General features: G+C 36.5%; 1 protein-coding gene across 11 annotated transcripts in view; it reads left to right on the plus strand.

Annotated features, from left to right (window-relative positions):
- Window positions 1-18,086, plus strand: part of trol (terribly reduced optic lobes) — a 1,731,230-nt gene that overhangs the window by 324,179 nt on the left and 1,388,965 nt on the right. For all 11 annotated transcript variants that reach the window (XM_090387691.1, XM_090387694.1, XM_090387699.1 and 8 more), the window contains one exon: window positions 1,768-1,884. In XM_090387691.1, coding sequence (XP_090243817.1) covers window positions 1,768-1,884 — 117 coding nt within the window. The remainder of the gene's footprint in view (window positions 1-1,767; window positions 1,885-18,086) is intronic.

Consider the following 18,086-nt stretch of genomic DNA (forward strand, 5'->3'; position numbering starts at 1 on the left):
CCATTGACAAAAATTGACAGGAAAATGAGTAATTTGTCCTCCCCTTCTATTTCCATTGCTAATGGATCTAAAAATTTAAACATCACATTAGCTATGCATTATTTGATACTTATTAAGGGAAAACTATTCCGATTGAAATCTATCATTTACTTTTTGTGTTAAAATTAAAAAAACAATTTTTTATTGCACTTCAATCGCACGCTTCTTTGTACTAAGTAACTCCTTTTGGTGACAAAAAGGTTGCTAGATAGTTAATAATTCTATACAGGTCATTTATAAATTTTGTGATGTGAAGTATTTTTTAACAATTTTCAAAGCTGGAGTTGTCCCAGCAAGGAGGTACTCAGAGCCAGTGTTGAGGCAGCAGTGGTGGGGAGGTGCCTGTGCAGAATCTTGCATGGCCCTCACCTGCCAGTTGCTTCTCCCCCAAGACTTTAATTTCTTCTCCAGGAAGAAGTTGAGTTGCTTCTCCCACCCTTGTCATTCACAACTGGAAAGACTTAAAATAGACAAATGTTTTTGTTAGTTACTCAGTTTTAGGCCAAGCTGGGGTACTAAACTTTTTTTTCAGTTATCATAAAGCTCTATTTACAATACTACACTAATGATCATTCGTGACTATGTACCCTTTATCCTGAGTACCTGGAACTCAGTAGTTGACAGATTTATTTATTTTTTTTTTTGTTTGAGTATGTGTCCCTTTGAATCACGACACCCTAGGCAGCTGGTAGCTTGAGCCACCTATTGTGGTAGTAATTGCATTTTTCACAATCCCTTTTATAAATTAATGGATGGTATTACTGTTCATGGTTGTAGAGTCAAAAAAAAAAAAAAAAAAGCTGCATTACTTTATGGTTAAATAGATTTGATATTTTTACTGTAAGTGGTGATGGCAAACTGAGCATGCTGCTCTCCCAAGGATGTAAAGCTACTCTCAGCTGGTTTTTAATGCAAAACAAGAGGGCGCCTCTGTGGGCAGGAGCAGCAGTGCGTAGCACATGCTTCTTGATTAGACCGGGGTTTGAGTCCGTGACCACCAAATGCAGAGGATGTGGAAAGGTCAGGGAATGACCACTGCATATCCCTGGAGCAATAGGCCTTAGTTGCTAATGCTCCTAAAACTCAAACAACAACAAAAGCAGAACAAGAGTACCAAAGGAAGGCAAAAATACAAAAATGTTACTGTTGAATCAGTATAGTTTATTTAAAGCTGTGCAAACTATGCCAGGAAAAAGGCAGTGAAGAATCTTAAGAAAAAAACAATATTACAAACAAATGAATTCCTGATGCTAAATAGACCTTGATGATATTCACCTGAATATTGATAATACAGTAATTTTAAATTCATTATGGTGTACTAAAACCATTTCCTAAAGGTTTTTTTTTTTTTTAATTCTTTGTTCCTTTTCAAACTAAACAAGCTGAAAAGAGAACTTACTAATGTCTTAAATATTTGTTATATTTGGAGCTACTGATATACTTTGCTTGGATAATAGAGAACTTGTAAATGTGATTATTACAAACCTGTTTCTTGTTTTGTGGTAAGATAGAAAATCAATAGTACTAGTTCACTCACGTCTGAGGGCTTAAATTGATGTGAAACATTGAAGTATGGTTATCCATTAATCATCAATGCACTTTTTTATGCTAGTTCTTTTAATAATTTTACCATAATTTTTATTGATTTAATCCACTGCCAGGATTTATATTAAGGCAACTTTTAATGTGAAACCTCTTTTATTCTCAACTGCTCCCTTTATTCCATAGCTGGCCGCGTCTGTCCCGCAGGTCGGTTCAGATGTGATAATGGTAGCTGTATTGATGTGATACATCGTTGTGATGGTAGACATGATTGCCCTGATGGTTCAGATGAAGCAGGATGTCGTAAGTTTAAAAATATCATTGAAATAATTTAAGATTTAGTTGTAAATAAAAGCTCTTTATTATGTTTAATTTTTAATTCTACTCGTTTGAGATTCCAGAAATGAACTGTTCAAAAGATGAAAGTTATTCTCTTGAATGTTGTTTTTAAAATATCAGTTTTTACCTAGCTGCATAACAAGTACATGGCTAGGGAGGTTAAAGATGGTTATAGCATGAGGTAACACTTGCTTAATGCTGTTCTGTTTTGTCAACACTGTTTGAAACAGTTAACGTTTTTGGAAAAAGTTATGAGGTGTGCTGAAAAAAAAAAATTCCTTTATTTTTTTGCATGATGGAGGCGACAATTGGGAGAGCAGAAATAAAGCCCGAAGGAGTGACAGACTGTGTCTTGTAAAGTTTATCTTTAGTCCACAAGGATGCCATCGAATAAATTGAATTGAAACTGAGAATTGGTGTTTTTTGGGAATGGCTTATCCCACACCTCCAGTTAATACACTAAAAATCCACCTTGAATCATTTAGCCATTATAATAAAATTTTGTAAATATGACAGTAGGGAAACTTTTTTAGGTTCCCACAGCAATGAGGATTTTCCCAGTGTAAGCAGTGTGTTAAACTTACTTTCTAAATTTATCTGATGTACACAGTGGCGTAGGGACAGAGTGGGGTGATCTGCCCCAGACAACACTTTTTTGGGGTGGCACTTTTCAACTTAATTTTTTTTACTTAATTAATAATTAGTTTTTAACAACTATACTTACAACTAAAATAAATAAAATATAAATATAACAAAACCGTTACATTTCCCTATCATACTATAATTCAAATTCTTAAAAATAAAATGCATGGCATGGCGATTGGTTTATTGCTTATACCACAGCGGCTGCGTCTCAGCTACGGCACCACACAGTTGGTACACATTTGCGAAAACGTATTGTTTTTTTTTTCCCCTTCTAATTTTGCGTATAACTAAGGCCATCAACAGGATGGCCTTAGTTATACGAAAAAATAACATTTTAGAATGTTGGAATTAAGTTTTACTTCAAAAATAAAGTGTTTTAATTTATTTCCCTATATGTCGTTTTGACTTTTTAAAGTATTTTAATGTGTATTGAGAGGGGCGGCAAAAGCTCTAGCTACAGTACTGGATGTACAATGAATAATTCTAACTGTTTAGATGATTATGAGCAGTCAGTGAGACACATCAGAGTTTGATTCACACTGAGGAAACAACTTTTTTTGTGAAGATACAGAAAGGGTTTCCATGGTTGTATAATTTAGTGTCTGCATTAATATTACTTGAGGTAGGGACTTCAGAATAATTTTGTTGGGTTTTTTTCCCCCTCCAGTAATATTTTTAAAAAGTGCCAGATTTATGAGATTTTTACTGTTTTTAAAACTATGTATTTTAGTACTTGATTTTAGTTGAGGAATTTTCATACCCAGAATATTGTCATCTGGGATACATGCATCCCTTTTTACTTTTGCAGTAGCGTTGGCTGCATATAAGCCCACAAACTTTTACTATATTAATAAGCATGGCAAAATTTAAAAAATTACATAGTTTTTAATATATACAACTGTTCTTACCTTGTCCTTTTCTCATTCCATTTGTTGAAAACCAACTTGCAGGTCAGCTAATAGAAAGGTTTTCACAAAGTGATTTAGATGTACCTTCAGTATAATATCTCTATTTTAATATAAATATTTTGTCAGGAAGAGGGGACACCAAGGTCTGACCTCAGACTTTAAAGGATTTTTGCTATTTGACATGCTTTAAGAATTTAACTTGATCCCATTAGAGTAAGTAAAGCCATTGACTTTAAAATAAAAAAATAATGAAAAACTATTATGATAATTTGTAAAATAAGTTTTATAGAATGAGATAACTTAAATGTACATTTTAAAATACATCAGAAGGCCAAGTTTTAAAACAAATGACACTTAACATTAATTTGATTTTGCATTTCAGGCATGCCTTTATTTGTTTCATCTGTGAACAGAATATTTAAGATATTTTGAAGCATTATTTTTATTTTTCAGTTATAAACTTATGTAAGTATAAAATGTATGGAGAATGTGTGGTAGCACTCTCGCAATTACATAGTGTATTATGATCTTTTGGCAAGAAACTCAAGTATGCTCTTACAATCCTGAAATTTCCATATAAATTTATCTAACAGTGCATGTTCCTGTTTATTTATCTAACAGTGCATGGTTGAATCTGTAAGCCTGATATGCTAAGCTGATTGCAATATAGCATTATATAGAATAGCCAGGTGTAAAGCACATCAATCAAATTTAATTATAACTGTGGCCAAAACAGACCACATGAATGGTAAAAATTTAGTAAACACAAATAGTTATGATCCAAAGAGAATCACTATATTAGGAGGTGGTGAATGCTGCATATTCAGTTCCTACCCCTCTTCAGAAATATCTGTTTAAGTGGATGGTGAAGGAAGAGAAATTCCCCAGATCTGTTGATACAGAAGTTTAAGATGCTAACACAAAATTGTGCCTTAGTAATAAAGAAACAACATAGCCTTACTTTTTTCTTAATATATATCCCCTTGAGTTCAGTGCTTGTCCTTCATTTTTTGAAGGCAAAGAGGAAATACCTAAAAAAAAAATTTTGGTCTATGAGAAAGCTATTTATAGCTTGCTTCCTTCATCACTTAATCTATGCCCATTCAGGTTTCTAAGGAGGAGATAATCACTGAGGGGCCAAGGACTGTAGGACAGGTGAAATCTGCAATCTCTTAAAGCAGCAATTGCTTTTATGGGCTTATTGTCATGAAAATACTAGACCCCTTGTGCCAATTTCCTTCTCTGTTCTTTTGTGGCCCCTCTTGAATTTGAGAACAATAGCATAGGTATCTACAGTAATTTTCTTATCCCAAAATAAGTGACCACTGTTTCCTGGTGGATGGTTGAACCTTGGATTTTTAGGTAGTGGTGTTTCCATACATGGATTTCTCAGTTGTCTGGATATCAGTGATGAATCCACATTTCATTGCCAGTTACAATTCTTGAAGAAACCTTTATGGATTTGCATCATGAATATGTAAATTTTCCTTTCATATGTAGTAGTAGTAGTAGTGGCACATGATGCAAGAAAGCAAGTGTAGGAGCTTATGCAGCATCAGCCAAAAAAAAAAAAAAAAAAAAAAAAAAAAATCATCACACCATTCCCTCCAAATGCCTGTCCAGTTCCTCCTTAAATTTATTTAACCTATCAACTTCCACAACGACAGATGGAAGTTTGTTCCAGCAATTAACCACCCGCTGGCTAAAGGCAAATTTCCGCACATCTATTCTACATCTATCCTTTCTTAATTTGAACTTATGTCCCCGTAGGTTCGTAATCTGAACAAGTGGAAGGATCCCATCAGAATTCAGCGTGCTCAACCCATTCAAGGCCTTATAGACCTCAATCAGATCACCGCGCAGGTGCCTAGTCTCCAGCCACTGCAATTTGCAGAACTTAAGCCTCTCTTGGTAAGAGAATCCCTTCATTCCCCTCACCAATCGTGTTGCTCTTCTCTGTACACGCTCAAGCAAATCTACATCCTTCCTAAAATGAGGCCTCCAGACTTGTACGCAATACTCAAGGCGTGGCCTGACCATTGCCTTATACAGAGGGACAATCACCTCCTTTTCCCTGCTAGCAAAATTCCTATATATCATTGACAAAACCCCATGACCTGCCCTAGCAGCCTGTCTGCATTGCTCAGAAAACTTCATATCTGACTGCACAATTACTCCCAGGTCTTTTTCATTTTCTACCACCTTAAGTGTAGTACCACACAGTTGGTACGTTTCTCTGGGGTTACTTCTACCCATATGCAGTACTTTGCATTTGTCAAGGTTGAACTTCAGTTGCCACTTCTTAGCCCATCTGCCCAAATTATCTAGATCCTGTTGCAGTAGCACACTGCCATTACTGTCATTAACAACCCTGCCAACCTTTGTGTCATCTGCAAACTTCGACATTAAGCCTGATATACCTTCATCAATATCATTGATAAATACACAAAACAACAGTGGACCCAACACCGAACCCTGTGGGACTCCACTAATAACATTAGTCCACGAAGAGCAGCACCCATTGATTACCACCCTCTGTCTTCTCCCACTTAACCATCCTTTTATCCATTGTAGCAACTTACCCTTAATACCATTCTGCTCCAATTTGTACAGTAGTCTTCCATGCGCAACAGTGTCAAAAGCTTTCCTGAAATCCAAGTATATGATATCAAAATTATTTTTCGCATCCAGTTCCTTTGTGACCATATCATAATAACCAATCAAATTTGTCAGACAAGACTTTCCCTTAACAAACCCATGCTGTGTTTGAATTATTGCTGCAGTCTTGTCTAGATGATCCTGCAATGCATCTTTAACCAGTGACTCCATTATTTTACCGGATGTATTTCTGAAGAGAATCGAGCATTCTTGGCACTCAGCAAGAGCTGACCTTTAGTACGGCAAAATGTTTGTGGAGGATGGTAAATTCCCACCCCTCAAATATTATGTTCTCTAGCAATTGTAGACACTTTAATATATCCATCCTGCATAATCAAGTGTTCAGTTTTTTTTGGCACATTTCTCGAGTTGTCACTTCTCTTGGTCATCCTAAACGAGGATCATCTTTTCTTGATGGATTCTTGATTTCATTTAAGCTGCTTGAATCAAAATTTTATCTGGTATTTATAAGGGTTAACATCACAATATACAGCTTGCATGTGTTAAGTTTTTGGTCCATTTCTTTTTCTTGTTAAAAATTTGGTGGTGCAGTGCTCCAGTTTCATGACAATCATATTTTCCTTTAGTATGGTTAATTTAAATCTCTTGTACTTCACTGTATTGAGATGGACTTGTACAAATAAGATAAAAGTGATAAAATTAGATTTTATATGTATATCTAGTATATTTTCATTCCCAAGCTTTGATTTAACTGGTCTGTCTTTTCTGAAAAGTTTGACACACATGATGTGGTTAAATCTTGCGGAAGTTCATGGTATCTGGAATGTAATAGTAATCGTGGCATGTGATGCAAGAAAGCAAGTGTATGAGCTTATGTAGAATCAGCCAAAAAAAAAAAAAAGAATTCACACAGCCATTTCCTCTAAATGTTTCTTCAATTCCTCCTTAAATTTATTTAACCTATAAACTTCCATAACGACAGATGGAAGTTTGTTCCAGCAATTATCCACTGACTAAAGGCATTTCTGCACATCTATTCTACAGCTGTCTTTCTCAATTTGAATTTATGCCCCCTTAGGTTTGTAATCTGAACAAGTGGAAGGATCCCATTAGAATTCAGCGTGCTCAACCCATTCAAGGCCTTATACATCTCAATGAGTTCACCTCACAGGTGCGGCGCCTCCGTAGCCAGAAGCAGCAGAGCATAGCACGCGCTTCTTGATTAGACCGGGGTTCGAGCCGTGACCACCAAATACGAAGGATGCAGAAAGGTCAGGGAATGACCACCGCATATCCCCGGAGCAATATGGCCTTAGTTGCTAATGCTCCAAACAACCTCACAGGTGCCTATTCTCCAGCCACTGCAATTTGCAGAACTTAAGCCTCTCTTGGTAAGAGGATCCCTTCAGTCCCCTCACCAATCTTGTTGCCCTTCTCTGTACACGCTCAGGCAAATCTACATCCTTCCTAAAATGAGGCCTCCAGACCTATACATAGTACTCAAGGCGTGGCCTGACCATTGCCTTATACAGAGGGACAATCACTTCCTTTTCCCTGCTAGCAAAATTCCTGTATATCATTGACAAAACCCCATGACCTGCCCTGGCAGCCTGTCTGCATTGCTCAGAAAACTTCATATCTGACTGAACAATTACTCCCAGGTCTTTCATTTTCTATCACCCTAAGTGTAGTACCACAGTTGGTACATTCCTCTGGGGTTACTTCTACCCATATGCAGTACTTTGCATTTGTCAATGTTAAACTTCAGTTGCTGCTTCTCAGCCCATCTTCCGAAATTTTCTAGATCCTGTTGCAATAGCACACTGCCATTACTGTCATTAACGACCCTGCCAACCTTTGTATCATCTGCAAACTTTGACACTAAGCCTGATATACCTTCATCAGTATCATTGATAAATATACAAAGAACAGTGGATCCAACACTGAACCCTGTGGGACTCTACTAATAACATTAGTCCACGAATTAGCAGCACCCATTGATTACCACCCTCTGTCTTCTCCCTTAATACCATTCTGCTCCAATTTGTACAGTAGTCTTCCATGTGCAACAGTGTCAAAAGCTTTCCTGAAATACAAGTATATGATATCAAAATTATTTTTTGCATCCAGTTCCTTTGTAACCACATCATAATATCCAATCAAATTTGTCAAACAAGACTTTCCCCTTAACAAACCCATGCTGGTCTGAATTATTGCTGCAGTCTTGTCTAGATGATCCTGCAATGCATCTTTAACTAGCGACTCCATTATTTTACCCGGAACAGAAGTTTAACTAACTGGACTGTAATTACTTGTCACCCTTTGATCCCTCTTTGTGAATTTGGGATACATTTTTACATTTCCAGTCTGTGGGGACCTCCCATGAGTCCAAGGATACTCTCATAATTATGGCTAAGGGTTTGCTTACTTCCTTTACTGCCTCCTTTAATATAACTGGATAGATCCCATCCACCCCAGGTGCCTTTATGTTTAACTTCAACAATTTCTCTTCCACTTTGCTTTCATATATTACAAAATAATTAAGCACCCTGCTACAATTTGATAATGTTCTGGCATTCTCAATCCTTATCAACTCCTCATGTGTGAATGTAGATGCAAAATACTCATTCAGTTTGTTTGCTATCTGAGCAGGATCATCAACAGTCGAACCATCAATATCAAGTGGACCAATCTGATTCATCCCTTTCCTTTTAGTTTATACAAGTAAAATCCTTGCTATTTTTCTTAGCATCCTTTGTCAAAGATTTCTCGTAATCTGCCTAACCTTCTTTGTGACTAGATTACAGACTACTTTATATCTGTCATAGGCTTCTGTGTCATCTGATAATTTATATGCATCCCATGCATTTTTTCTCTGCCACAAGTTTCATTAGACAACCATTTAAGCCTAAACCTTGAACAATATTTCTTAATAGGTATGAAACATTTAGTAGCTTCCACGATTAATTCCTTGAATGCTTCCCACTTAATTTTCTGTTGGTAACATCAGTTGATCCCACTGTACAGAATTTAAAAACTGTGAGACCACTGTAGTCACTTTTATGGAAGAAAAAACCCTTTCCTTTACCTCTGATGGTAATTATATCTTTAAGTAAATCCCATTGATTTGGAATTTACTTAAAGATTTACTTAAGGAGCCTTTAAATTCATGATTTAAAGGATTTAGTATAACAAAATAATACAGTAAAGATATGCAAAAAAGTATCGTATAAATATCTATGAAAGATGGAATTTAAAAGATAAATATGTTAGTAATTTAAGTTAGCATTATGAAACATTTCCCTGCAATGAATATTAACATCAAGAAATGCTGGTTTGATGTACGTATATCCAAAATGATTCTTTTGTTCAAATTAGGAAAATAAACTTAACTGACACTGCGTGTGAGATCTTCTATGAATACTACTATGAATGCTACTGAGTGTCTGATATGCAGTAACATTCATAGTTGGCTTCATCTGATGAAATCCAGTTGAGCAGTCTTTGTTTGAAACAGTCAGACTGATTTCTTGTTTGAAGAATTTGACCAATGAAATAGAGAAATCTTCAGAATATCCTGGATGTTCTGAATATTTCTCTGAGAATTTTGATTTCTGCTATTGGACAGTGTCAGTGCCCAAGTAAAGTTACTGTGAGAAACCTTCATTGGTGATTTTTTTAAAGAAATTCTTAATATAGTTCTCTATAGCCACCCTACTACTGGATACACAAATCATTTGGGGCATAAAGCTGTTCAAGATATTTTTCTCCTGTCTTTCTCCATGCTGTTTCAAAGTATTCAAACATTTTTGACACAGTTAAAGGTTAGGGATAGCCTCAAGAAGGGATCAAAATAAAGTGGCTTAAAGCATTTTCCTGCTTTGCAGGTTATCTGAATCATAGGCTTGAAGATGAAAAATATTGTTTTTCTGAACCTTAACTACTTGTATATAGTCATTATTATATACAAGATACATCCAAAATGTTCCTGGAATTTTACTATAAATGTTGAGTGAACTGGCTTTCTAATCTAATCATCTTTAAAGTGATTAGGTTGGTAAGCCTAACCATGCGCATGTGTGCACACACACCTGCTCCATCAGTCCTCCCAAACTTTGAAACATCTTTTAAAATCATGATATATATATATATATATATTTTTTTTTTTTTTTTTTTGTTTGTTCACTTCTGGTTCCTTCAGCGTTTTCTTTGTCTCCACTGTAGCGAAATCATTACCCTAAAAGCCTCATTTTCAGTTTAGGGAACAGCTAGAAGTCTGACAGTGCAAGATTGAGGGAGGCTGCTGTGCCAAGGACTGCTGCCCTTGTGGGTATCACAGTTGGTAGGATTGCCATCCTTCCCACACCAGGTGGAAAAGACCCGAGTTAGTACCATTTCTGACAGGAAGAATTTTTATGGGCATTTTCGCAACACGACTGAGTACTCTCTCAGGCAACGGTAGCATGGTTTTCCTCTTGGAAACTCTGGTTTTTCTTCCAGCAAACAGAAAATCAACCTTAGAACACAATTTACAGACAATATACATGGAGGAATGTGGCCTTAGTCATTGGTGATCCTAAAACCCAACAACAACCTAACCAAGAACTGCTGAACTGTCATTGCCATGTGACTGGGCACATTTTCATGGTGTACGATCAAACCATCCTTCCATTTTTGAGGTTGTATTTGCCTTGTAGTCTCATGAAAAAGTGTCGATTTCAAACATAGTCAGCAGCAGTAATGCTTCTCTCCTAGTCACAAATTGATGGTGCTCTATTCCATCCTTTTTTTGGGGAAAAAAAAAAATCAGCATGATTTTGATGTTGAATTTTGTTGCAAGAGACTGCCTGGTTGGGTCTTGGAGAAATTTTTGTATGCCATTTGGATAATTCCACCTTGGTCTCAGAGTCATAGGCAAACACCCAACACTAACCCCAGTGACCAGTTTTGTTGGGAAGCTTGGATCCTGTGTAGATTTTTCACACAAATCACCTGCAATAGCTTTTCTATAGTCCATTTGATTGTTCAATAGCAAGCTTGGTACAAACTTGTTATACACGTGGCACATCTCTAAATATTACATCAGGATTGTATACTGAGCAACACAGTTCAACTTCACGACCACTTTCAACAACAGTCATTTGCTTATTATTTTGCACAAATTTTTTTTTACTGTCAGAGTGTCTGCTGCAAGGTTCGTTTCCTGTTAATTTTTTTAAACTGATTAAACCGCTTGTAAACTGCTGTTTTCTTCAAAGCATCTCAAACTTTCTGTAATGCTTGCAGAATCTCTGTAGCACTTTAAAGAACTTTGTTAGCATTCTCTTCAAACTGCAATCAGTTAGCTGTGACACATGAGTGAAGTGGTCAAGCCTGTTCCCACTTGGCATGCATGTGCACCACAAAGTCTATATCAACACCCCATAAAACCTTACAGCTGTTGCACAGACCACTTAAATACCATCGTGAAATTCTGGGAACATTTTGAATATACTAAGTTTTTGGAGGAGTGCATGTTTATATTGCTGACATTTCTTCTGTATGTTCCATGCATTAATAGCTACTTTGGTGATGCAAATACTTATCATATCTCATCATGTATACATATGAATATCATACTTTCATCTATATTTTTGATTTTTGAAAGAATAGTTTCCACATTAAGTCACAGACTGGTTTCTTTCCCGGGAAGGTTATTAGGCTGTTATCTTTGTTTGAGAAATTTGTTCAATGGTTAGTTTATTTAATACATAAACTTAATTCCCAGTGACAAGTTATTTTATATTAAAATTAAGTGTTTTTTTTTTGTAAAAAGAATCAGTGTGTGTGTGGCTGTACTATTTTTTCTTATTTATTTTTTACTATTACTTTTCACCCCTTTAATTTTTGGATTATATATATAAATGTTGTGTATTGTAGTTGTCATTGTGTGGCATGTTTAGCTAACATGAGGCAAAATTAGGAAGGTAATTAGGATAGAAAGACACCTTGGTCTCAGAGTCATAGGCAAATTAGTCATAGGGTATTACACTAATAGCCCAGGGTGTGGAAGAATTTTAGTTGTAGGAAAGTAAACAGTATATGATTGAAGAATATAAAGTTGGTGCTTAGGTTATCTGTGAGTGCAATTTCCCGTCTGTGTTAGTAATAGCCCTGGACATGGTAGATATATGCATTTGGAAGGGGTCGTCTGTATATCTATATGTTCCAAAACCTTATTGGTGGTGAGCTATAGTGGGCTCACGAGAGCCCATTGTTATTTTTTTGTAAAAATTTGCGAGCCCATTGTTGAGATCATTTATTTTACAAATGAAATCCTGAATGCAATTATTGAGTATCCAGAGTTGAAACTATGGTGGGGCAAGCAGGGGGCCCCATTCCCAGTATTTTAATGTGCAATCGATAGGTTATGTATTTTAAAATTGCTTCATTTTTGATTTAATTACAGTCGAACCTCTGTTTAGCAAACTTCTTTATAGTGAATTTTTTTGATTCTTCCATGTAATGAATGAACAATGCATACACAGTTCTATGCATTGTTCTCACCTCTGGCCTTTAGGCAATTTAGGTAATTAAAGTGCAAATTAAGGGTGAAAGGGATTACCATTTTAGAATGTTATTTTTGTCTGTAAAACCTATGCAGTTGAATATCGAGAAGTCACACTAGTCAATATGCTTTCCATAGCCAGTCAGAGGATTAAGAAGATTCTAGACACTGATTATAGCCTCTGGTCAACCTGTATTGTGGTTCCCCTTTACTCTGACAAACAGGCATATGGTTTTTCGGAGAAGTGAGTGATCCATGCCTTCCAGTAAATTTCTCCCGTATGTTTACATGGTCACAGTAGCTCAATATCCATGTGATTCCGACATCTTGCACTATTCAAAGAATTAGTGAGTAGCAACGTAGAGAGGGGGGGATTGAGGAAACTATGATATTATGTAAACTTTACGAAGATGAAATGTTGGCAGATTTTGAAACTTTGTTGAGCCTTTCACTGTGCAGAAAACAATGGCATACAGGCATTAATTAAAAAAAAAAAAAAAACACTATCACCAATCAACAAGAAACTAGCATGAATTAAGGACAATTGCTAAAGAATTTTATGTGGAAACTATAAAGATTGGTCGTGTGTTCAGGCCATGATGAGCAGCTTGTAGGTTGCGGATGGCAATTGTGGGTTGGAGGAATTATCCCACTTTGTGCAAACATTTTGAATCAGAAGTTAAATATTCTGGATTATTAAATAGACTTTTAAATTTGGAATTTCTTAACCATTTAGCACTAATGGTCGACATCCTGCAGGAGCTCTTACCCCTCAGAAGCATTACAGAATGACAATGGTAAAAGCATATAAATTAATTATTCGAACTACCAATGCTATTGCTAATTTGAAAAATCCTGATGGAAATTATGAAGCTAAAATTGAGAGTATGTCGAAGTGGAAAGAATTAGCATTAGTAGAGGCATATGTCCAAGAAAGCAAGCTTATGCAGCATCAGCCAACCCCCCCCAATTTCATCCCTCCATTTGTTCGAAATGCCTGTCCAACTCAGCCTTAAATTTATTTAGGCTATTAGCTTCCATAACAAAAGATGGAAGCCTGTTCCACCAATTAACTACCGGCTGGCTAAAGGCAAATTTCCGCACATCTATTCTACAACTATCTTTCCTCAATTTGAAACTATGCCCCCTTAGGTTATTAGTCTGAGCAAGACGAAGAATCCCTCAGCATTCAGCTTGCTCAACCCATTCAAGGCCTCTTACACCTCAATAAGAGCATCTCGCAGGTGCCTACTCTCCAGGTGCTGCAATTTTCAGGACTTAAGCCCTTTCTTGGTAAGAGCACCTTTGTTTCCAACTCACAAATCTTGTTGCCCTTCTTTGTACTCGTTCGAGCAGTTCTACATTCTTCCGAAAATGAGGCCTCCAGACCTGTACACAGTACTCTAGGTGTGGCCCTGACCATTGCCTTGTATAACAAGGATTATCACCTCCCTGTCTCTGCTAGCAAAATTCTTATATATCATTGACAAAACTCCATGACCTGCCCTGGCAGCCCATCTGCACTGCTCAGCGAACTTCATATTTGGCTGCACAATTACCCCCAGGTCTTTCACTTTCCACTTCCCTTAGTGTAGTACCACCCAGTTGGTATGTTTCTCTTTGGTTATTGCTACCCATATGCAGTACTTTGCATTTGTCAATGTTAAACTCCAGTTGCCACTTCTCAGCCCAACACTGAACCCTGGGGAACTCCACTAATAACACTAAGGCCTTGAATGGGTTGAGCATGCTGAATTCTGATGGGATCCTTCCACCTCTTCAGATTACGAACCTAAGGGGGCATAAATTCAAATTAAGAAAAGACAGATGTAGAATAGATGTGCGGAAATTTGCCTTTTGCCAGCGGGTGGTTAATTGCTGGAACAAACTTCCATTTGTCGTTGTGGAAGTTTATAGGTTTAATAAATTTAAGGAGGAACTGGACAGGCATTTGGAGGGAATGGTGTGTTTTTTTTTTTTTTTTTTTTGGCTGATGCTGCATAAGCTCATACATTTGCTTTCTTGCATCACATGCCACTACTACTACTACTATTTGTCCACGAAGAGCAGTGTTCATTGATTACCACTCTCTGTTGTCTTCCACTCAACCATCCCTTTATCCATGTAGCAGCTTACCCTTGATGCCATACCTCTCCAATTTGTACAGCAGTCTTCCATGTGCAACAGTATCAAAAGCTTTCCTGAAATCCAAGTATATGATATCAAAATTATTTTTGTCATTTGTTTCCTTTGTGACCACATCACAGTAACCAATCAAATTGGTCAGACAAGACCTTCCTTTGATAAACCCATGCTGTGTCTTAACTATTACTGCAGTCTTGTCTAGATGATCCTGCAATGCTTCTTTAACCAGTGATTCCATTATTTTCCCCAGACACAAGTTAAACTAATAAGTCTGTAGTTACTTGTGTTACCTTTTGAACCTCCTTTGTGAATTGGTGATACATTTGCACACCTCTGGTCCATGGGTACCTCCCCTGAATCCAAGGAAGCTCTCATAATTATGGCTAAGGGTTTGCTTACTTCCTTTGCTGCCCTTTTTAATATAACTGGATAGATCCCATCCACCCCAGGTGCTTTCCTTATGTTTAACTTCAACAATTTCTCTTCCACTTTGCTCTCAGTTATTACAAAATCACTTAGCTTCCTGTTAGAGTTTGATAAACCTCTGGCTCTCCCCAAATTGGAAGGAATCAAAAGTGAAAAAATTATCTCATGACAAGTTATTAAATGCGTTGTTTTATCTTTAAAGGATAAGTTATTAATGTAACAGGGAGATTTTAAAGAAAATAATGATACCATTGAAAGAAATTTTAAACATATGCTACCTGAAATCATGGAATGGGGAAGAACTTTTGTCTCTGTGGTAAGACGGTGAAAACTGAATAGGAAATTTAAGTTTTCTGATAAAATATGAAATAAAAATTAATGATTTTATAGATTTTGTCGAAGACAGTTTCTTTAAAATTGAGAAATTGCCTTTTCAATTAAGAAAGCCAGAAAATATCTTTGAAACTATTGCAATTAGCAGTGCTGAAGCTGAATGAGCTTTCAGCGTAATTAATTATATTGCAAATTATAATGACCATACATCTAAATGGAAAACCATTGCTTCAATTTGATCTGGATCGTTTCATCAAACTATTCCTCTGTAATCTTCGCTCAACTATTGAGCAAAGTGGAAGATCGACAACAAATATTAATGAAGTAAATTGTATATGGTAATTTTTAGAATAAATTTTTCTAGAATATTTGTGAAATAACTTTTTTCCTTGTAATCTGTTTTTTTTTTTTTTTTTTGTTGTGTACTTTTTCTAGAAAGTTTATGTAATATTTGTTTTTATATTGTGGAATGCTTTATGATAGTTATGTTATCTGTGATATGGGAAATATTTCATGTTATTTTTTGTTTGCAGTATTAAAATTTTATCACGAAAAAGATGTATCCATTTTATTTCCCTAGTTTAAAAAAAAAAAAAAAGTTGCGCATGTGCTGAGCACCCACAGTAGATGGCTTATGCAAAACATCATTTGCATTTCTTTTAGGTATTTTGATTTGTATATATTGATTATGAAATGAAAGAGCTTTTCTATTGTAATTATTTTATTGATCATTCAGATTTTCATAATTTCTGAAAGTAAAATACAATGGATTTATGATAACTAAAGTAAGAGATGTATACTTTTGAATTTTTTTTTTTTTTTTATATGTAAACCCCAAACACGAGAGGTATTAGAACCTATAGTATTTAGTACCATGCTTGGGTTGGAGGTTGAGAAGACGAAAGAAGATATTTGTTGACATAGGACTTGAACTTCTGTAGACCGTAATTTTCAGGAAATACGTATGAAGGAAGGTTGTTCCAGAAAATGGCAGTTGAATGAATAAACGAGGAAGATGAAAAGTTGGTTCTGTGAGTTTGAAGTTGGACAGTAAATGAATGTTGGCTGGTGGCTGCACGTGTTCGGACTGTTTTGAAAGAGAGAGCGGGAATTATAGAAGCCAATTCAGAACAACAGTGTCCATGGAAGTATCTGTAGAAGAGGCATGCAGCAGAAACAGTACGTCTATTAGACAGTGAGAGGAGAGACTCTGTTAGAGATGAATTATTAATTAACCTAACTGCCCTCTTCTGAATGGAACCAAGAAGCCTGAGAGAGGTTTTGGGGTCACCACCCCAGATGTGGGAACAATATTCCATGGCAGGGCAGATTTGTGATTTATACAGAGTGAGCAGCTGTTTGGAAGAAAAGTAATGCCGAGAGCAAAAGTGAAAACCAAGTTTTTTAGATGCAGAGGAAGCAATATTTGTAATGTGCTTGTGCCAAGAGAGATTAGAAGTCAGGGTAATCCCCAAAAGAGATATATCATTTTGCCTAGAAATCGGAGTGTCACTAAAGATAAGCATAGGAGCAGAAGAATCCTTTTTGCGAGATATAAGACAAGACTGAGTTTTAGAAGGGTTGAAATCAACTAAGTTGTCTTTACCCCACTGGAGAATTACCTGAAGATCGGCATTTAAGGAATTGGTACAGATATTCGAGAAGTTGAAGCTGATTGAACAGGGCAAAGTTTCTCAAAATGGAAAGTGGAATGCAATGTGCTATCATCGGCAAAACTATGAATAGGAATTCCAGTCAATGGAAGAAGGTCATTAATATACAAGAGGAAAAGAGTAGGGGAAAGAACTGAACCTTGGGGGACACCGGCATTAGTGGAGAATTAGAAGAGAAGACAGAGCCATCTACCATCACATTCAGTGAGCGATCGGAGAGAAAACTGGATAACCAATTACTAAAAACGGTTCGCAAACCATAAGATGGAACCTTGTTTAGAAGACCTTTATGCCAAACACGATTGAAAGCCTCTGAAATGTCAAGAGCAACTACTTGTGTTTCACTGAACCTTTCCATTGAATTAATCCATAAATGGGTAAAATAAGCCAGAACATCACCAGTGGATAGGCACTGATGGAATCTATACTGGCGATCGTTGATCAGATAGAAGGTTTCTAGGTAGTTTAAGAGTTGGTGGTTAATTGATTTCTCCATTACTTTAGAAAGAATAGACGTAATTGCAATGGGACGATAATTGGATGGGAGGGATTTGTCACCCTTTTTAGGAACTGGCTGGATATGAGAATTTCCATGCAGAAGGAAAAACACATTTGGAATAAGAACGTGAAAAAAGCGGCAAAGAATAGGAGTAAGTTCAGGAGCACATGTTTTGAGAACAAGTGGAGAAATACCATCGGGACCTGGAGCTTTCTTGGCATCAAGATTCGTCAAAATCCTTCTGACATTCTTTTGACGGAAGACCACAGGAGGCATTGAATGGAGCGTGTTGGGAATTGTGGGAGGTGTTTTACCAAGATCATTAATATGAGTTGGAAGAAAAATGGGATGCTAGCAGGTCAGCTTTATCC

Source organism: Mastigoproctus giganteus, chromosome 13 (assembly GCF_048544385.1).
Source record: "Mastigoproctus giganteus isolate SK-2022 chromosome 13, ASM4854438v1, whole genome shotgun sequence".
NCBI classification, from domain to species: Eukaryota; Metazoa; Arthropoda; class Arachnida; order Uropygi; family Thelyphonidae; genus Mastigoproctus; species Mastigoproctus giganteus.